At 41.8% G+C, this 22,818-nt stretch overlaps 1 protein-coding gene across 1 annotated transcript in view; it reads left to right on the top strand.

Annotated features, from left to right (window-relative positions):
* Positions 1–22,818, top strand: part of LOC124613444 — a 61,489-nt gene that overhangs the window by 7,996 nt on the left and 30,675 nt on the right. Inside the window, exons 2-3 of the mRNA XM_047142146.1 lie at positions 2,067–2,186; positions 12,444–12,721. Of these exons, the coding sequence (XP_046998102.1) occupies positions 2,067–2,186; positions 12,444–12,721 (398 nt within the window). The remainder of the gene's footprint in view (positions 1–2,066; positions 2,187–12,443; positions 12,722–22,818) is intronic.

Below are 22,818 nucleotides of genomic sequence, written 5' to 3'. Positions count from 1 at the left end.
AAGTTTCTTCAACGAGGAGAAGTTGTTGGACTCTATCATCATGGGAGATGAAACGTGGGTGTTTCATTACATCCCCAAAACAAAAGAACAATCTCGTCAGTGATATCACTCCGGTTCACCGCCACCAAAGAAATTCAAACAAACGCAGTCGGCAGTAAAGGTTATGGCGACTGTGTTTAGGGATAGGAAGGGGGTACTCCTCATCGATTTCATGGAACCTGCGCCGACAATAAACTCAGAGAGATATTGTGAAGCATTGGCCAAACTCCGGCGAGCAATTCAGAATCTCCAGAGAGGACGACTGACTGAGAGAGTAGTGCTTCTTTACGAAAACACTCGACCCCACGTCGCTCATCAAACACAGGAGCTTTTGAAGAAATTTGGATGGACTGTTATGCCCCATTCCCCGTACAGCCCTGACTTAGCCCCCAGCATTTATCACTTCTTCTCCAAGCTAAATGAACACTTAGGAGACAAACGCTTCAAGAGCGACGATGAAGTCTGAGCCGAGGTCACACACTTCCTCAACAGGTTGGCGGGAGATTTTTTCTATTTAAGAATACAAATGCTGGAGCACCGTCTACAAAAGTGTGTCGAAAAAATGTTTTCTATTTGTAAAAAATACGGGAATCTTACTTTTGGTACAACCCTCGTATGTTAGCTGCAGTAGAATCTATTGGCAGTTGGCTTCATGTGCTGGCTCTCAAAATTTTCTCAATAGTGTTTCACAAATAGAATGTCGCTTTCCCCCCTGGGATTCGCGAAGCATATCCGTAACAGTTACATGTGGTTCGAACCTACCGATAACTGATCTAGCAGCCCGCCTCTGAACTGCTTCGATGTGACCTGGTACTAACCCGAAACACTTGAGAAGTACTCAAGAATAGGTCGCACGAGTGTCCTGTATGCGGCCTCCTTTACAAGTGAACCACTCTTTCCTGCAGTTCTCCCAATAAACCGAAGTCGACCATTCGCCTTCCCTACCACAGTTCTCACATGCTCGATCCATTTCATACCGTTTTACGTTACGCCCAGATATTTAAACGACTTGACTGTGTCAAGCAGGCCACTAGTAATACTGTAACCGAACATTACAGGTTTCTTATTCCCATTCATCCGCATATTGTATTTTTCCACATTTAGAGCTAGCTGCCATCCATCACACCAACTAGAAATTTTGCCTAAGTCGTCTTGTGCCTTCCTACAGTCACTCAACTTTGGCACCTTGCCGTACACCACAGCTTCATCAGCAAATAACCGCAGATTGCTTTCCTGTTAAAAAAAAAAGTTCAAATGGCTCTGAGCACTATGGGACTTAACATCTGAGGTCATCAGTCCCCTATAACTTAGAACTACTTAAACCTAACTAACCTAAGGACATCACACACATCCATGCCCGAAGCAGGATTCGAACCTGCGACCATAGCAGTCGCGCTTGGTTGCGGACTGAAGGGCCAGGAACCGCCAGGCCACAGCGGCCGGCTATTAATACCATGTACTCAGCACGATGGAAGATTGCGCAACATCTCGTACTTCATACAAATATTTTCCGCCAGAAGCATTTCCTGACTCAGCACCTGAAGAGACATTTCGACAGTGCGAGCGGGCAGCACGGCTATGGTGGCTGGCATCGATGCTCCGGTGTGGCCACCAAGCTTTCAAGGGCTTCGCACCAGGCGACCTGCGAGGTAACGCAGGCGCCAAGCGAGACTCGTCCGTGTTGCTGTAGCTTTAGAGCTACATTCCGTAAGATTCTCCCAATAAATCTCAGTGTGACATCCGCTTTTCCTGCTATTTGTTTTATATGATCTCTCTAATGCAGCGCAAAGAAATTTCAGGATACCAGACAACGATAATGTAATTATTTCGTGTATAATCAGTATTAAATGTAGCTACAAGCACAGGCCATATACAAGCTAGGAAACGTTTTTCCCAATGAACAGTAATAAAACGCTACCGGAACCACATGTTAAACATAATTTCGGATAATGATCTGTGAGCCACACTGAAATTTCTGTGGGTTGTTATGAAAAGCTGTGTAGAGCTGGTACCGTTCTGTGTTGCAGCTGCTGAGTGCCGCCCTCGTCAGTCCGGCCGTCGGTATAGCGCCGCGGCGGTTCCCAGTCACTAGGCGGGCAGTCTGCACGGCGCCTGGTGAAGTCATCTGCACCACCAACTGCACACGGGTCTCTATTATTCCATCTCACTGTTTGCGATTCTGCTGTTTCTGACGGTGTGGTGGTGGGTAGTCTGTTATTGCCCGTTGTGGCAAATCTGTACATGAGACACTTTGATGCAAATGTAGTAGGATCTGCAGAGTCAAACTAAAAGAGTTTCTATCGATGATTGGACGACACGTCTGAATTGTAGCCTCATGGAACGAGAAATCTGGCCAAGTATGAGTATCACTCGCACACTGAGGCTTCCTTACAAACTTAAACACACATACACACACACACACACACACACACACACACACACACACACACACACACACATACATACATACAAGCACACATGATAAGAAGGGCTAATTTCAATAGTGGTACAGGCCCATTTTTGTTCATTTTGAGATACAGAGTCCTAAAGCGCTGAAAAATCTGCAGTTGAGATACCATAAATATTCAAGCATATGACATTTTGCTAGAGATGAACCTTTCTTTCCGTTTGTTTGGATCATTAATTTCAGAAGCGTTTTAGGCAGAAATGTGGAGGTAATGGACTTGTACCACTATTGAAATAAGCCCTTCATATATAGTTCATCCATCCCGGCAATCTAGAATCTCAGTGATTTTGGCTCGTTATCGATATCGGTACTGGCGAGATACTGATCCCGGGAATTCCAAGACCGTATAAAAAAAAAAATTCCTCAGACTAGCCCCGACATCCAAAAGGAAGCGAGCAGTTTATGTATGTAAAGAGAGGCAGTTTAATAAATTATTCTTTATACACTTATTAAAACATGATTACAACTTACGTGTTATGTTTCCGTGGAGTGATGTTCGTCTATCATGTTTTTGACGGTAGAGAATGTAATGTATGTTCAAATGGGAAAATATAGTTTTCTGTGATATAATTAAAATCAGGAGAAAGAAAACTGGCGTTCTACGGATCGGAGCGTGGAATGTCAGATCCCTTAATCGAGGAGGTAGGTTAGAAAATTTAAAAAGGGAAATGGATAGGTTAAAGTTACATATAGTGGGAATTAGTGAAGTTCGGTGGCAGGAGGAACAAGACTTTTGGTCAGGCGAATACAGGGTTATAAATACAAAGTCAAATAGGGGTAATGCAGGAGTAGGTTTAATAATGAATAAAAAAATAGGAATGCGGGTAAGCTACTACAAACAGCATAGTGAACACATTATTGTGGCCAAGATAGACACGAAGCCCACGCCTACTACAGTAGTACAAGTTTATATGTCAACTAGCTCTGCGGATGACGAAGAAATTGAAGAAATGTATGACGAAATAAAAGAAATTATTCAGATAGTGAAGGGAGACGAAAATGTAATAGTCGTGGGTGACTGGAATTCGGTAGTAGGAAAAGGGAGAGAAGGAAACGTAGTAGGTGAATATGGATTGGGGCTAAGAAATGAAAGAGGAAGCCGCCTGGTAGAATTTTGCACAGAGCACAACTTAATCATAGCTAACGCTAGGTTCAAGAATCATAAAAGAAGGTTGTATACATGGAAGAAGCCTGGAGATACTGAAAGATTTCAGATAGATTATATAATGCTAAGACAGAGATTTAGGAACCAGGTTTTAAATTGTAAGACATTTCCAGGGTCAGATGTGGACTCTGACCACAATCTATTGGTTATGAACTGTAGATTAAAACTGAACAAACTGCAAAAAGGTGGGAATTTAAGGAGATGGAACCTGGATAAACTGACTAAACCAGAGGTTGTGCAGAGTTTTAGGGAGAGCATAACGGAACAATTGACAGGAATGGGGGAAAGAAATACAGTAGAAGAAGAATGGGTAGCTTTGAGTGATGAAGTAGTGAGGGCAACTGAGGATCAAGTGGGTAAAAAGTCGAGGTCTAGTAGAAATCCTTGGGTAACAGAAGAAATATTGAATTTAATTGATGAAAGGAGAAAATATAAAAACGCAGTAAATGAAACAGGCAAAAAGGAATACAAACGTCTCAAAAATGAGATCGACAGGAAGTGCAAAATGGCTGAGCAGGGATGGCTAGAGGATAAATGTAAGGATGTAGAGGCTTATCTCACTAGGGGTAAGATAGATACTGCCTACAGGAAAATTAAAGAGACCTTTGGAGAAAAGAGAACCACTTGTATGAATATTAAGAGCTCAGATGGAAACACAGTTCTAAGCAAAGAAGGGAAAGCAGAATGGTGGAAGTAGTATATAGAGGGTCTATACAAGGGCGATGTACTTGAGGACAATATTATGGAAATGGAAGAGGATGTAGATGAAGAGGAAATGGGAGATACGATACTGCGTGAAGAGTTTGAAAGAGCACTGAAAGACCTGTGTCGAAACAAGGTCCCTGGAGTAGACAACATTCCATTAGAACTACTGACGGCCTTGGGAGAGCCAGTCCTGACAAAACTCTACCATCTGGTGAGCAAGATGTATGAGACAGGCGAAATACCTTCAGACTTCAAGAAGAATATAATAATTCCAATCCCAAAGAAAGCAGGTGTTGACAGATGTGAAAATTATGAACTATCAGTTTAATAAGTCACAGCTGCAAAATACTAACGCGAATTCTTTACAGACGTATGGAAAAACTAGTAGAAGCCGACCTCGGGGAAGATCAGTTTGGATTCCGTAGAAATATTGGAACACGTGAGGCAATACTGACCCTACGACTTATCTTAGAGGCTAGATTAAGGAAAGGCAAACCTACGTTTCTAGCATTTGTAGACTTAGAGAAAGCTTTTGACAATGTTGACTGGAATACTCTCTTTCAAATTCTGAAGGTGGCAGGTGTAAAATACAGGGAGCGAAAGGCTATTTACAATTTGTACAGAAACCAGATGGCAGTTATAAGAGTTGAGGGGCATGAAAGGGAAGCAGTGGTGGGGAAGGGAGTGAGACAGGGTTGTAGCCTCTCCCCGATGTTATTCAATCTGTATATTGAGCAAGCAGTGAAGGAAACAAAAGAAAAATTCGGAGTAGGTATTAAAATCCATGGAGAAGAAATAAAAACTTTAAGGTTCGCCGATGACATTGTAATTCTGTCAGAGACAGCAAAGGACTTGGAAGAGCAGTTGAACGGAATGGATAGTGTCTTGAAAGGAGGGTGTAAGATGAACATCAACAAAAGCAAAACGAGGATAATGGAATATAGTCGAATTAAGTCGGGTGATACTGAGGGTATTAGATTAGGAAATGAGACACTTAAAGTAGTAAAGGAGTTTTGATATTTGGGGAGCAGAATAACTGATGATTGTCGAAGTAGAGAGGATATAAAATGTAGACTGGCAATGGGAAGGAAAGCGTTTCTGAAGAAGAGAAATTTGTTAACATCGAGTATAGATTTAAGTGTCAGGAAGTCATTTCTGAAAGTATTTGTATCGAGTGTAGCCATGTATGGAAGTGAAACGTGGACGATAAATAGTTTAGACAAGAAGAGAATAGAAGCTTTTGAAATGCGGTGCTACAGAAGAATGCTGAAGATTAGATGGGTAGATCACATAACTAATGAGGAGATGTTGAATAGAACTGGGGAGAAGAGAAGTTTGTGGCACAACTTGACTAGAAGAAGGGATCGGTTGGTAGGACATGTTCTGAGGCATCAAGGGGTCACTAATTTAGTATTGGAGGGCAGCGTGTAGGGTAAAAATCGTAGAGGGAGACCAAGAGATGAATACACCAAGCAGATTCAGAAGGTTGTAGGTTGCAGTAGGTACTGGGAGATGAAGAAGCTTGCACAGGATAGAGTAGCATGGAAAGCTGCATCGAACCAGTCTCAGGACTGAAGACAACAACAATAACATAATTAAAATGTAACAACTTTCAGCTTTTTATTTAACTTTTACTGTGAAACGTAGCTTCTTGTCGGCTTTTATGATTCTAGATCAACAGGAAGCACCCTGTAGATTCTGATGAGTGACTTTTCAAGTATCAAAATATGTGACACAAATAGCCGTATCTTTCAATTGAAGTGACTTAGAAACTTAAAATTTGTACGCCTCCAAGGGACCATGGACCTTAATATGTGACATAAATCTGAACCTGATACGTCTACTTGTTCCTGAGAAAATGGGTTCTCAACGATCGGACAGACGACAGACAGACAGACCGACAATAAAGCGATCCCGTAAGGGTTCAGTTTTTACAGATTGAGACACGAACCCTAAATCCTTGACGAGTTTTCGGAGGGGAGAAATTCTATCCACCTCGACTGAACTTGAGAAAGGGACCCACCTTTAAGCGAGGTGTTGGTGGAGAGTAGAACGTACGGGATACATGATGTCCCAGGAGGAATGGTCAGTATTCAAGTGATATGACAAGAAACGAAAAAGTGTGGTAAACATCGGTTCTAAAATGCATATATTAAGAGCTGTGAGCACTTCTTCATCTTTGATACTCTTAAACAAATCTATTCTAATGCAGGTTCTCCGCTTTCAATGGTTCAAATGGCTGTGAGCACTATGGGACTTAACATCTCTGGTCATCAGTCCCCTAGAACTTAGAACTACTTAAACCTAACTAACCTAAGGACATCACACACACCCATGCCCGAGGCAGGATTCGAACCTGCGACCGTAGCAGTCGCGCGGTTCCGGACTGAGCGCCTGAACCGCTAGACCACCGCGGCCGGCGTTCTCCGCTTTCCACATTTTTGGACGAGGTAGTATGGACCAATATGAGAAACAATTGTCTAGTAAAAATGAGCTCTAAAATGCATACAGTAAGAGCTATGAGCACTTATTCAGTAGCAAAGACGACAAAATGTTCATAGCTCTTAAGATATACACTTTAGCACCCATGTTTACTGGGCATATTTTTTTCTAATTAAGATCCACACTACCACCTCTCAAAATATGGAAAGCAAAGAACATGCGGTAGAAGAGATCTGTTTCGCAGTATCGGAATGAAGAAATGCTTATAGCTTTTAAGATCTACATTTTGGAGCCCATGTGTACCGGACATTTTTGCTTAGAATGATCGTTCCTATCATATCCCTGAATACTGGCCATCACTTCAGCGGCACCCTGTGTAGAAAAACCATGTACACTCATCTGGCTATCACCATGTGTCAAAAGAAATTCTGTGCTCTCATCCGTAGTGCTCGAACCCTCTCAGACAAAGAAATTCTCTCCGAAGAATTACGACACCCACGTCTAGTGTTCTGATGAAAGCGTACTCACATCGACAAACCGAGTGGGCGTTACAGCCAGAATTAACAAAGCCATGGCCCGGCACACACTTTTAATCTACCTGCATGTTTCAGTCAGCGTACACTCCGCTGCAGAGTGGACCCTGTGTCTAAGCCATTTCTCTGCAGTATCGTTTCTTCCAGGAGTGCTAGAGGCATGGCGGAGAAATGCTGTGAAGTTTGCAAAGTAGTACAGAGTTTCTGGATGTGACAGAGCGAGGCGGATAGCGCCTTGGATGGCTCAGCTGAAGAGCACATTCTTGCGAAAGGCAAAGATCTTACTTTCGGCACACGGTCTTAATCTGCCAGGAAGTTTAAGAACTAACGACACCTGAGAAAATGAGAAGCCAAGAATCTGCTTGATGCTGGCCGAATCTCAAAGATGGCTAGAGTCTTCCGGAAACATGGTATCCAGTGCATTTCACTCCCGTCATCGAAGAGCAAAAGTATTCTTCATGATGGTAAAGACGATCTACGGCCCCGAAAGCCGGGTGTGTACCGCATTAGTAGCGAATGAAGAGGGGTGCAAGGGACATCAACGACAATTCCGACTCAAACAACCAAGTAAATTAACTGTCTCCGGACACTAGCTCAAACACAGTCACGAAATAAAATACCAGGTAAGCTGTATCTGGGTGAAAATGGCAAGTTATTAAAGACTCGAAATAAATATGTCGGATAACCTAATAAACTGGGCCGTAGGTTTCAGTTAAAAAAAAAAAAAAAGGAAATGATAATATGGTGTCAGTGGCCGGGAGGTCCCAGGATGGATGTTCGGCCGCCAAGTGCAAGTCTTATTGAGTGCGACGCCACACTGGGCGACTTCCGCGTCGACAGTGGGGATGAAACGATGATGACAGCACAACACCCAGTCCCTGAGGGGAGAAAATCTCCCACCCCAGCCGGGAATCCAATGCGGGCCCCCGTGCGTGGCATTCCAACGCCCTGACCATGCAGCTAATGGGGCGGACTTCAGTTTCAACAAACCTTGGGTTTCGGCACTCAGTTACGAAAGTCCGCGCCGATCATCTTACACACCAGTGGCAGTAAACGTTGAGAATTGGCGCATTTCACAGAATAACAGAGCGGACTCTGAAAACAAATGAGCATCGAAGGAAGTAGCAGGTGCCGGGAATCGAGCTCCGCTATAAATAGCGGTACGATAACAAGAGTACTTCACAGCCTTTTTGTAGTTCAGGCAGCGAGTGTGCGTAGTAATATAGCTCTCAGCAGTTAAAGGAAATGGCTGAGTTCGATCGTCGAAATACTGTCTGTAGAATGAAAGAAGAAAAAGCTCTCCTGGACACCGGTGATAACAGCATTAACCAATCACGCCGAGAAAACCTGAGAGATCATATGGATCATAGGTTATTTGTGCACTATATTTGTGTACTTCAACTTTCAATTGAGTTTCTGCGGTCAAACCGATTTCAGATTTGCAGCACAGCTTTTATAAGATTTAAAGATGGCTGCAAAGCTGAAATTGGTTATTTATTCAAATAAACTAAAAAGTGAACAAAGTAGCAAAGTCTACAGCTTATTTTGATATCTTCGCCAACGGACTCTTACAAGTTCAAAGTGAACTCATTTCGTATATCACGTTATAACCATAATTTTTTCTAGTTAATTAACAAACGTTATACCACATGATCATAAAAAAATCAGTAAGCAAATATCTACTATAGTACGTACTGTTAAGGGAGATGAAATATTTCAGCGTTGTCCATAATTCGGCCAAGGGGAGGCTTGCTGTAGGTCCTTTAGGTCGAAGTGTAATTTCTTGGTTTACAGTACTATAGAAACAAAGATGTAGCTTTCTGAACCTCATCTTGAGATGAGACGGAAAAGTCAAGAAAACTGTTCAAGGGAATAACAAATACTTCAAAAAGTTGCAGTTTTATGAGTTATATGCAGTACACAGTCACGTGTTCTACAGTATCCACAATGGATAACCTTAATCTCAAAAATTAAGGTTTATTGCAGCCAATACGTGTTCATGCACAAATGACCTCCGCTTATAACAAAATGGGAACATGTGAACAACCGACCAGATGTGGCCCCCTGATATCGGGTACAATACATAGTAACATTTGTACAGACACGCTGATATCGGGTCCTATAATCGTAATTGCCAAGGACCAATACGGATATTGAGATTTGTCGGATCTGATATCAGGGGGCCCTCGAGGACACACATTACCGTTCAAGGGACCCAAAATAGATGGCTACCATTGAGCTGTGTTCACACGTTTCTATTTCATCACAGGTGTACTGCTGGGAGCTGTGGTACATGCACAGCGGCGCAGTGGTTAGAATTAATGGCTGAGGTGCCGCGGGACGCCATTTCAAGTCCGACCATTAGCAGTTATTTGTTATTTCGTATTTATCGGTTCTGGAAGATTCTCGAAACACAGGGTGATAACAATTAAACTTTAGCTGCTTTAGTAGACGAAAAACTATTTACCGTTTGGGTACCGACATTTATAGGAATGGTGTTCAATCTGTGCGCTACATGATTTGTGTTGTTTTTAGTTTGTTGCAGACATTGGTCGGGGCAAGGTGAGCAGAGTTTTACCTGTAAAGCTGTTTTACCAAAGCAACAGCAATAGTGCTGCTGCTCCTTGCGAGTATTGATACATTAAAGGAATAAGGAGAAGTCTTCTTTCCGCACTGGTGTTGAAGAACATGATTCGGAAATTGGAATCAACTGTCGGCTTGGGATTGGTATCGCGAGAGGCCGACGGCTAACTGCATCACAAATTGTTGAAGTTACTGTTGCCATGGCTGAGAACGGTGGACGCAATGTGCGATCTTCAAAAAATGCACCGGTTTAACATTCCGTAGTACATCGTTCGAAAAGTGCTCCGAACAGTTGTGAAATGGTACCTCTAGTGCGGATGGTCGCAACGTTTGTAACCTGGAACGTAAACATGGCACGTAATTAACAAATTTTACTCTCTCATGTGGAAATTAAAATGGTTTCTTTCAGCGGTTTATTCGCTATATCTCTTCAGTATGTCCTTAACAATGTTTCCACAAAGTTTCATTGTCCTGTGATCACTCGTTTGTCGTGAGGGCCCTGAAGTAACGAAAGTTTAATTATAACCACCCTGTATCTTATATCTGTAATGTTTGTATGTTTGGAGTATTCGATGTTTGCATAAATAGCAATCGGGAACATTTTATGTTGGTGTAAATAGCTTCCACTGCTAACTGTTAAATTTCATTGACGATTTGGTTTACGGATTAGGACTTGAGCCCACGCTATCTAACTTTTTGTGCATGAAAAATATCAGCTTTTCGTTTATTTACATCATGAAAAAATGTCACAAACTGGTTAATACATTTATTCCTTTTGGTGCATTGACATTAACTAATTTCATGCGTGCGTGGTATCGAACATTGTTCTGTCTCGCATGTTGATACCCATTGTAACATGACTATATCATGTAAATAAGGATACCGGAGATCCAGAAAACGCAGGACATGTACTATGTCTTAATCTTCTGCTTGTCATCAGGGAGAAAATTTTTAAAAAAATCTTGAATGTTCTACATTGTGAACAGTTTTATTGTTGTTATCATTATTGTCATTAGTACTGAAATAAACGTTCTGGTTCATGTTCACGGTGACCTGAAAACAAGCAAAAACGTGACACGTTTGACTACAGTATACTCCTCCGGTCAGCTATTGTGCAGTTTGCATGTTGTTAGGCCCACTGAAGGAGTGGAGTTATATGTGACGCTGTGAACAATGAACTGTTGGAAGATAGCTGTCTCCAAATGTGTGTTGCACGCAGGTCCATTCGCTCGGCAACTGCTTAAGATGGAGCAAAATTCACTGACGGCAGAAATTCGTGTCGGGTTTGAAACCGATTGTCATTCACCAGGCACGCCGCTCATCTAGATTCCCTGTCAGTTAGAATCTCTTTTCGACCAGTGTTTTTAAGCTGTATTACACCATTCCTTGTGCGTCTTGATAAACTAACATATCAGGCAATTTGATTCTGGTGTTGTCATAGACACGTCCAAACAAGATAACTCCATTCTGTCACTGCTTTATGCCGATCCATCTCGCAGCGCTGATTATGTACGGGTATAACCGACTTTAAATACACGCCCTTTCACTGCTATGAGTGGTGGAGGGTTGGGCGACCGACTAGCAGTACTCCAAAGAGGACGGCGTGCTGTTTTCTAGTGGCTGACTACTTTTTTGTCCCTTTGAGCTTACTACTGAAATCTTGATTGTATTGTTATACTGACAAACTGGAGTGAGAGTTGGAGTCGGAGGGGGGTGGGGGAGGTGGTCGCCAAATACATTAATCGCCAAGGCCCAATTTATTTATTTCTCTTTTGAGCCATCAGTCCTCTGACCAGTTTGATGTGGCCCTGTCACGAATTCCTCTCCTGTTCTAACCTCTTCATCTCTCAGATCTCTCAGCAGCACTTGCAATCTACGTACTCGGTTATTTGACGGAAGTATTGCAACCTCTGTCTTCTCCTACAGTTTTTGCCCTCTACAGCTCCCTCTAGCACCATAGAGGTTATTCCTTGATGTCTTAATATGTGCCCGATCATCCTTGACCTTCTTCTTTTGAGTGTTTTCCATTCAGTGTTTTCGTTTCCTACTCATTCCTTACCCCGTCAATGTACTTAATTTTCAACTCTCATCTGTACCACCACATCTCAGATGCTTAGATTCTCTTTTGTTTCCAGTTTTCCCATAGCGCATGGTTCACACCATACAGTGGTGACCTCCAAACATTCATTTTCAGAAATTTGTTCCCCAAGGCCATCAGGAACACAAACACTTGTAGCTGACACTGCTTCCAATTTGGATGAAGCAGTAACAGGTTCCGTTCGGGATATGATTGAAGTCACCTCCCAAAATATCGCATGAACTGCTCTACGGTAGCAAAAGAAAATCCATATCGTTGTAACAGAAAGAATATTGAAATGCGATCACCTCTGCAACAGTTCCGTTACGTAGATGTTTGGAGTAAGTATATGCATAAGATTACGCAATAACTGCCGGAACTTTTTTTTAAATTTATTACGTTTCCTGAGTGTATGTTGCACTGTTTGCACAGGTAGTGTTGTGTTTAGGCGATGGTACAGGTGGGTACATTCCTACGGTGGTGGCAACATGTGAATCCAACACGAGGTGCAGCACGGAGCAGGCCGATTGCGTTGCAAAAGAGGATTCTGACTGCCACCCGCCCGCCGACTTCGCGTGCCACGACGTCGGGTTCTTCCCTGACCCCTACGACTGCCAGAGGTTTCACGTCTGCACTGAAGTCAACGCAGATTCTGAATCTTTTTCGTGCTCTGGCGCTACGGCGTACAATCCTCTGACAGCAGACTGCAGGTGAGCCAAGACAAAAATACGACTTCTTCTCACATTGTGTTCCAGGACTCATTTCGTGGCAAAAAAAGACACTTGGTCTTGGTTGTTGTGGTCATCAGTCCGCAGACTGGTTTGACGCAAATCCCCAGGTAGTATGTCTCTGCAAACCTCTTCATTTTTGCATAGATAGTGTAATCTTCTGAACCTACTTACTGTAGTAAATCCTTGGTCTCCCATTGCAATTTTTACCCCCTCCCCCAAATACACTCCATTACCAATCTGCCGACTCTGTGATTCTTTGGGATGTATTTTATGAAACAATTCCTTCTTTCAATCTATTTACGTTATAAATGTTGAAACGTCCCCTTAGAAAAATTTATGAATGACTGTGCTGGTAAACCCCTTACGTTATTTGATTTTCAAACAGCTGAGCAGGACTGAACGTACTCAGACATTTCTCTCTTTACTTATTCTGATCAACACTAAAGTGACACACAATATTTTTGGCGCAACGCAATCTGACTTTCAAAAACCCCTACAAATGAATGGCCCTGACTAACATTAACCTATACGTTTCACAAATCACTTACCTCACAAAAATCTTCGTTACTCGAACTACTGCAATACAGCGAGCGCCAATACTCCCAGCTAAATAAAAGATTCAAACTACTGAAGGCACTAAGATTTTGATAGAGAACAAACAATGTATTTACCTTAATAGTATTCAAAAGTCACAATATCTATATCAGTCCATGATATCCAATATTACAAATTTACTGTCTCTGTCCAGATCAGACGCTCTCAAAATTTTGCCATCTCTCTCCCCACATCCACCACTGCTGCCGGCTCACCTCCAACTGCGCAACGGTACGCGCTGTTAACAGCCAACTGCCCAACACTACAATGGCGAATTCCAACAATGCAAACCAACCACAGCCTTCACACAGCACAGTCAGTGATTTTCATATAGAGCGCTACATGGCGTTACCAACATAAAAACCTAAACAGCCTACGTACAATGTCGTTTTTCCGCTATTCGATTTAATACCTCCTCTTTCGTTATCCGGCTAAGCACCGAATCTACGACCTTCTCGTGTAGCATATTTCTAACGCTGCTTTTCGATTCTTGTTGGAACTGATTGTCGTCTACATTTTAGTTTAGCACAAGGCTACAGTTCGGACAAATTCCTTCAGAAAAGACTTCCTAAGACTTATTGTTTTTAGTGTTAATAAATTTCTATTCATCAAAACGCTTTCCTTTCTGTTGTTAGTGTACACTATACCGGGAGTCCCTAAAAACACCAACAAATTTTAGGGACAGGTTCAAAACAAGAAAAAAATATGTGATAAACAATGGCCTAAAGCACATATTTTAAGAGATATGAGCATTTGTTCATCTTCTGAACTAGGAAACACATCTCTTCTACTGAGAGCACTTTGCTTTACGTGTTTGGAAGGAGGTGGTAGGGACCAAAACAAGAAAAGGAATCGAGTGAACATGGGTTCTAAATGCATACCGTAAGAGCTATGAGCACTTGGTCGGTGGAAGAGATGTGTTTCACACTAGCGACGATCAACAAGTGCTCACAGCTCTAAAGTATGCATGTTTACAGACTTTTTGTTTTGTTTTGGTGAATGCGTCCTTCTCCCAAAATACAGAAAGCAAAAACCTTGCAGTAGAATAAATCTGTGTCATAGTATCGAAGATGAACAAGTGCTCATATCTCTTAAGTTGTGCATGTTGGAGCCCATATTTAGTAGACATGTTTTACTTTTTTCTATATAATATATCTGTTCCTAATGTTTGTCGGTGTTTCTTTGGGACACCCTATGTATCAAATGACAGTGTGTCCGAGAATCGTCATACCTATCGGTTAAAACACTTTACTGTATACTGGATCGTTTTTTCTAGATATTTTTTTTTTATTTTTGTATAAAGTACCAGTCCCCAAAGTTTGTCGTTGCTCCTTTAGGACAACCTGTATATCTTAATGACAGACCTGTATATGACAATGCCAGTGTGTCCCAGAAGCCTCCGTACCTCTAGGTCAAAACACTTTACTGTATACTAGATTTCTTACATTTAATAGCTATCGATCTAACGAATCTATAGGTGCACCATCGTGCCTTAAGCAAAGATCACTCCATGTTCTCCTTGACATCCTGAGGAAAATCTCAGAAGGTGTGCTTCGAAGGGCATTCTCAAGACTTTTGTAGAATTCTACATTTGTCTTGTATAACGGTTAACGGCGTAGGATATAATTATTCCCAAAATGAGCTGGCTGCCATAGTGATTTAAGTTACTCGAGGTGACGACTTCAATGGCTCTACAGATGTTGTTGGAGTTATCGAGATAATTGGGATTCCAAACACTGGCAGACAATCGAGATTTAGATTTTTGTGATTTCTCTGAATAATTTTGCCAATGTCGAAATTGTTCCTTTGAGAAAGAAAATCCAATTGCCTCCCGAATTCTTTTGCAAAACGAGCTTGTGTTCCATGGTGTCATCGCTGGCGAGATTTTAAACCGAAAGGTCTGACTACAAGTCAGGAAGGAGTTCGTAAACATGATGTTAGGATAATAGTGTACACGGATGTACCAGAGATGAGAGATGCTCCACGAACGTAAATGTGAACCTTTGAAAGAAAAATGAATTGCTCGTGAAATATTGTTCGGAAAATTTAGAGAGTTAGTTCAAATGGTTCAAATGGCTCTGAGCACTATGGGACTCAACTGCTGAGGTCATAAGTCCCCTAGAACGTAGAACTACTTAAACCTAACTAACCTAAAGACAACACACACATCCATGCCCGAGGCAGGATTCGAACCTGCGACCGTAGCGGTCGCGCGGTTCCAGACTGAAGCGCCAGAACCGCTCGGCCACCAGCGGCCGGCTTAGAGAGTTAGTATTCGAGGAAGGTTGTGTGACAGTTCCCCTGACTCCATTGTACGAGTATGTCTCAGCTGGCGATCGTGAGAATTCGCTAAGACTGGTCAAGGGCTGGAAGTAGATAATTTGATAAAAGACACTTCCACCTTGCTCTGTAAAAACGCTTGTTAACTTCATATACAGGTGACTTTGAAGTCGGTAAACCAAGAGGATATGATTGGCTTCAATTGTATAAACTTTGGGTAGTTTAAGCTAGGTGTTACCATAAGCCGTCGAAACTGCCTGGTGCACTGGAAACTGTTGCTGTATGTCTCTGAGCAGGAACATCATGCAGTTCTATAGTCACAATCAAAGTAGCTTTCAGCGACTACTAGTCAAATCGGAACTATGGAACAGCTTTCGTTCTGATCATATTTATCAATAAAAGCAAGTTTCGTGAGCTCATTACTGATGGCATTCCGGCGTGAGAGATTCTCAGTTATTAGAGGTGAAGGAGATTAGTGTTTAACATCCCGTAGACATCGAGGTCATTGTAGACCGAGCAAAAGCTTGAATTAGGGAAGGATGGATTAGGAAAGCGGCCAGGCCCTTTCGAAAGAACCATTCCGGAATTTGCCTTAAGCGATTTAGGGAAATACGAGAAAGCTAAGTCTGGACGGCTGGACGTAGGTTTGAGGCATCGACCTCTTGATTGCGAGTCCAGAGTGCTAACCATTGCTTCACTTCACTCTGTCTCAATGATTAAGTATGAGCTGAGTAGTAAACTCTAGATAAAGGCGCAGTGACGAATAGTAGGAAGAAGTTATTTACCAAACAAGCGTCACTCCATTGAATAACAAGAGGCGGCATTGTTGGTATGTTGTATCGCTATCGCTCAAACTGCACAAGAATCTGGCGTCTTGGATATAGTTGTGACGATAAGGATAAGAAATATCAAGGGACGGCGAAGAAAATATTCGTACTGACCAAAAAGTTAGCGAATCTAAAGTGGCTACTACGGACCAAGTTTGAGTTACAGGAGTGGAAAGAAGTCTCAATTTACGGGGAATGCGATTACCGGCGGCTGACGCTTTCACGTTGCTGGTTTCTAAAACGTCTGCAAGAATTAGCCATTACACTTCGTAGCCAGAAGCACACATAGCGTTTTATTTCCAACACCTCTTATCCGACAAAGTCATGTCTACGAAGCTGCAATTGCCGTGCTGTGCAGAGGTACGATGCAATGATGCTTTCACGTCTGAAGGAACGTTGCTTCCTATTTCTTCACAAAACGAGCACTGAAACGCATCGGCCTATACCGGGATTGCTACTTACAATAAAATGTCCCGTCTGTACGGGAATAACACTAAATGGATGTACGAGTGCAGGTATGACACATGGAAGGCGACATGGGGAAGTTTGAGTCTGGTCGTGAACCGTCCTCGGATAGCCAAAGTGGGTTGGGCGACGGGTCGCAAATAGGGGAAATCTGGGTTAGAGTCCCGGTCTAGCAGAAATTTTCACTGTTGTCATTCCGTTATACAGCTAGAGGTGATCCATATTCGCAACTGTGAGTACATTTCATAAATATCGTAAATTTGACTGAGAGTCTTGGTAGAGTTGTGCGATCATTATAAACAAGTGCCATCATTATAACAAAAAAACTATAAGATACTTTAAAAAATCTGGATGATCATAGAAAAACAAGTACTAAGTATTTTAAGTCCCTTTTATTTTATTCCTTAGCAAGGGCTTTGCCGCAGTGGATACACCGGTTCCCGTGAGTTCACGGAAGTTAAGCGCTCTTGGGCGTGGTCGGCACTTGGATGGGTGACCATCCAGCCGCCATGCGCTGTTGCCATTTTTCTGGGTGCACTCAGCCTCGTGATTCCAATTGGGGAGCTACTCGACCGAATAGTAGCGGCTTCGGTCAAGAATACCATCATAACGACCGGGAGAGCGGTGTGCTGACCCTGCGCTCCTCCTATCCGCATCCTCCTCGGAGGATGACACGGCGGTCGGATGGTCCTGGTAGGCCACTCGTGGCCTGACGACGGAGTGTGTATTATTTTATTCCTTATTACGCGTTTCGGGCTCTGCCAATCTTCAGACGACTATTTTAAATACGTGTTAAATATAACTTTGGCAAGTATGTCAAAAACCATCATGAAGACCATAGAGTTAAACAAGATAACAGTAGTAAGTAGATGCGATGATCTGACACGTTGTGCAATGTACGCTCAGTTGCGTATTTTTATTCTTACACAAGCAGGCGTGCCTCGATGTCCAGACTTGTGTTATTTACTCAGATTTTCAGCTGGCTTCTCATAATTGTTCATTTTGCAGAGTAATAATTTTTAACCTCTTGTTTCGCCCAGCAGAAGAAAATATTATTTTATAAATGTGTTTGGACAACGAGGTACGCAACTGTTCGTACTGCGCACATCACGTCAGGTTATAGTATCTAGTAACTGCTGCTATTATGTTTAACTTTATGGTTTTCTTGGCCGTTTTTTACGTACTTGTCAAAGTTATATTTTTATTAAAACTAAATCATGACCCCAGCATGCAACATCTTCAAAGTCGCATGATGTTTACTACATTCTTGGATACGCAAATGATTAGAGTTTCAGTGCAACCAGAGTAAGTACATAGGTGTAAGGCATCAGTATTATGTATGGTGCGGTTCTTACTCAGAAATCACATTCGATTGTTTTCTGTTGTGAGGTCGCGTTATGCCTCTTGAAAACGCTGAAACTCCTACAAGTACGTATCGGAATTCCAAAGCTGTAGGGTAGTGGCTTATCAACACTGTGATTCGCTGTTCGCATCAGTATGGATTCCAAGACTGTCATGTTGTTGTGATGGGTACGTCCAAACACTATAACTCCTTCTTCTTATTTTATCATGTCTCCACGTCGACCGATGTTACTGCGCTGATTCCGTACGGCGAACTGGTATAGACACACACACCTCCCTACCATAACTTGGGGCCGTTGTTTAGGCTCACCTGAACGGCTGGTACCAGTTACACTGTACCTCAGATCTTCAAAGCACCTAAATGCTCTTTTAGAGCGGGTGACTCATCTGTTTCCGATGATGAAATTCTTTTGGTGTTGGTAGCGTGTGCTTAAACGGAATGGGATTAGTCGCAGGTTACAAATTTTGAGCTGTCCGATGTAGTGAGCGTGCGTAGTTCAGTCGATAGCTATTGCACACGAAAGACTTGTGTCGCATTTTATGGAAATTGGTCTCTTGTTTAAGTCGCCATGTTCGAATGGAATCTCAGTTCAGCTTCACAAAGAGCACTATTCGGCCGTAGCCTCTTGCGTTTATCGCGGATCTGTCCCTCAGAGCAAAGTCCCAACTGACTAGACAGGTGACTGATGACTCCTATACACAAAAAAAGGTAAAAGCACAGACCGGCAAAATTGTAGACCAATATCTCTATGATCTGTTTTGCTGCAGAATTCTTGAGCATGTTCTGAGTTTGAGAGCAGTAAATTTATTTGAGACTGAGAAGCACCTTTCCACAGTTCAACATGGATTTAGAAAATAATCGCTCGTGCGAAACTCAGCTTCCTCTTTTCTTACGCGATATACCGCGAACCATGGATGAAGGATAACAAGCGGGTTCTATATTCCTATGTTTCCTTAAAACCTTTAATACTGTGCTCACTGCATATAGTTGACGAAGGTCCCAGCACATGGTATAGGTTCTCAGATATGTGAGTGGCCTGATGCGTTTTTATGAAATAGACTGCAGTACGTTGTTCTGGACGGCGAGTGTTCGTCAGAGATAAAGAGTGTCGTCAGGAGTGCCCCAGGGAAGTGCGTTAAGACCGCTTTTCCTCTCTGTACACACAAGCGATCTGACTGATACTGTGTGGAGGAATCTGCAACTGTTTGCTGATGACTCTGTTGGCACTGAGTGTCTACAAGAGGATACAGGATCACTTACACAGAATCCCTATTTGGTGTGATGGATGGCAGCTTGCTCTAAATGTGGAAAAATGCAAGTTAATTCAGTTGAGTAGGAGAGACAATCCTGCAATATTCAGATACGGTATTAGTGGTATGCTGCTTGACACAGTCACGTCGATTAAATATCTGGGCAGAACATAGCAAAACGATATGAGATAGAGTGAGCACGTAAGGACTGTAGTACGGAAGGAATGGACGACTAAGGTTTTTTGGGAGAATTCTAGGAAAGTGTAGCTGATCTATAAAGGAGACCGCACGTAAAAAAACTAGTGCAACCCATTCGTGAATGCTGCTCGAGTGTTTGGAATTCGGATAAGGCCGAATTAAAGGAAGACATCGAATCAGTTCAGAGTCTGCTCCTAGATTTGTTCCCGGTAGGTTTACTCAACACTTGAATATTACAGAGATGGTCCGTGAACTCATGTGGGATTTCCTGGAGGGAATCGGCATTTGTGGCTGTCTGCAGGACTATTCTTCTGTCATCAACCTATATTTTGCTTAAGGACTGTGAGAACAAGGTAAGAAAAGTTAGGGCTCGCACAGAGGCGCACAGATATTCGTTTATCCACCGCTTCATTTGCGAGGAAAATGAATAGGTAGTAGTGGTACAAAGTACTATCCGCCATGCTCCGTATTGTGGCTTGCAGAGTATGTATACAGATGTAGATCTTCTTGTGACTCCAATGGATAATGAAATACGGTGTGTTATATCTCGCTGGGAACACCTTTCGATTCATACATACTATAGTATTATATTTCTAGTCGAAAAGTGGGCGACATTTGTATACAGATGTAGAATTTTGTGTGACTCCGTTGGCTAACGATATACTTTGTGTAACATCTCGTCGGAATCGCATTATGTCTTCTTTCATTTCATTTGATAAGATTACATATTTCGCTCAAAAATGGGCGACATTACAGAAAACATCTAAGAAAAAGCCTTCTTACAGGAGCCTGTTTTGGAAATTTTCTCGGTATATACCACTAATGAACACTCGTGAACAATTTAGTATGCACAGCCGGAAGATGCGCTCCTTCTATAATTATTGACGGATATACATTGTTTCCTGGTTACTTGTTTTAAGGCAATACTCGTCATCATTGTCATCAACCATTTTACGTGGTCTGTTGGGTAAAAGTCTCCACTAGACTTCTCTCCTCAACACAGTCTTCACTCATGTGCGTCCATGTTGTTACAGCATATCTACAATGTCATCTATACATTTAGTCATCGTGTCGGTCTTTTATTAATCTTTGGAATCCAGCAAAGAGCTTCGCTACTTCTTCCATTATCTATTTCCCCGATTGTTGGTCCTGCTCTCTTTCAATTCATTTTTATTTCGGTCATTGCTGTACTTTGCAATCCAGTACGATTACCGATTAATTTGTTTTTCGATCTTTCCTGGTAATTACCAAAATTCCCGTTTCCATTGATCCATGGTTTTCGAATGGTTTCCGTATTAAAAGACCATAGCTCGCTGCCAAAAATAAAATCTGGTTGCAGAAGAGTTACTCTACTGAGAATGCCATTTACATGTTCATTCGCCATATTTTATAAGCAATAAATAATAAGACGGCGCAGGTCGGTATTTTTTGCGACCAATCTAACGTATTTGTCTGTGTGAATCACACTATTCTCCTAGATAAACTGAAGTTTTATACGGTTAATAGTATAGTCAATAAAAAGAAAATGTCATAACTAACAAAAATAATGCAGAAAGTTGTACTTCGTAATTAAACCAATATAGTCCGGGGACGCAATTCTGATTGGGAAGCAATCACCTATGAGGTTCCCCAAGACTAAATCTTAGGTCCACTATTATTCCTCATATGTGTAATCGAACTTCCATCCAGCATACAACAAGCAGAATTAGTTATTTTTGCAGGTGATACTAACACTGTAATCAATCGAGGAATGCCTACAGAAACATAAGAAATGGTAAACAACGCTCTTAAAAGTATCACTGAGTGATTTTCTGCGGGTGGTCTCACTCTTAATTTTAAAAAGACACAGCATATTCATTTTTGCACATCTAGGGGAATTACACCAACGATAAGTGTGATAAAATATGATAAGGAAATAAGAAATAGGATGGAAACTTCAAAATTCATATGTGAGAATTTAAACTGGAAATGGCACGTTTTAGAACTCTAAAACAACTTAGTTCAGCCACATTTACACTTAGAATCATTGCAAAACTTGGGGAGAGAAAATCAGTATGTTGGTATATACTGCATATCAATAAAGTCATATGAAATAATGTTCTGGGGTAACTCATCTTTAAGAAAGGAAGTATTTGTCGCTCAAAAACGTTCTGTAAGAGTAATATATGGTGCTCACCCGCGATCATCTTGTAGACATCTACTTAAGTAGTTGGGCCTTCTGACTACAGCTTCATCGTATATTCATTCCTTCATGAATTTGGTTGTAAATAATCCACTACGACGGTACAGTTCAAAAGGAACAATGATATATGTAATTACAGTACCAGAAGGAAAACTAACATTCATTACTCCACATTAAGATTGTCTTTAACACAAGAAGGGGTTCGAAATGCCGAAAGAAAAATTTTGATCATTTACCAGCGATATAGAAGTGTAAAAGCAGAGTAAAATTTGAAAACAAACTGAGAATGTTTGTCCTTGACAGCTCCTTCTGTTCGGTAGAAAAATTTCTCTTACTGTAGTGTGTAAAAGGTGTTGGGTAGGAAGCAGTAACTTGCATCTGTATATCTTCTTTCGTTTTTGTACGGAACTTCAGAAATGTTCAGCATGCATCCATATCTACAGATTAATTTGCAATGCGAATGTGAAATGACTCGTCTCACATGATTACGATTTTCGTGGACTAAGATCCATGGAACATGAAACTAATTAATTGACTTACAAGCTTTTCAGACTTTTTCTGACCAGCCTGTATACACTACGAGGACTGATAACAACGCCAAACACAAACAAATCTAATGCGCCCTGTTAGTCATTCTACCTGCCACAAGGAACTGCAACTCTAATCGTTTCACACCCGTCAATGGTGTGTACATGTACGAGGTCACATTGACGTCTGACCATGTCTTCTGGATGCTTCGCTTTCTTTGTCAGGGAGTGAATACATATAAAGGTTTATTATTTTATTCAGGACTGTAATTTTTAGCAAATTTGGCATATATTTTTCAGAATAAAATTCACTCATCAGTTTCAAATATATTTTATTACGCTTTACCAGTTTCATAGGTGACCATCCAGTCTGCCGAGCGCTATTGGCAA

This window comes from Schistocerca americana, chromosome 4 (genome assembly GCF_021461395.2).
Source record: "Schistocerca americana isolate TAMUIC-IGC-003095 chromosome 4, iqSchAmer2.1, whole genome shotgun sequence".
In the NCBI taxonomy this organism is placed as follows: domain Eukaryota; kingdom Metazoa; phylum Arthropoda; class Insecta; order Orthoptera; family Acrididae; genus Schistocerca; species Schistocerca americana.
The sequence above is the reverse complement of the archived record's forward strand: the minus strand, read 5'-3'. Positions and strand labels throughout refer to the sequence as shown.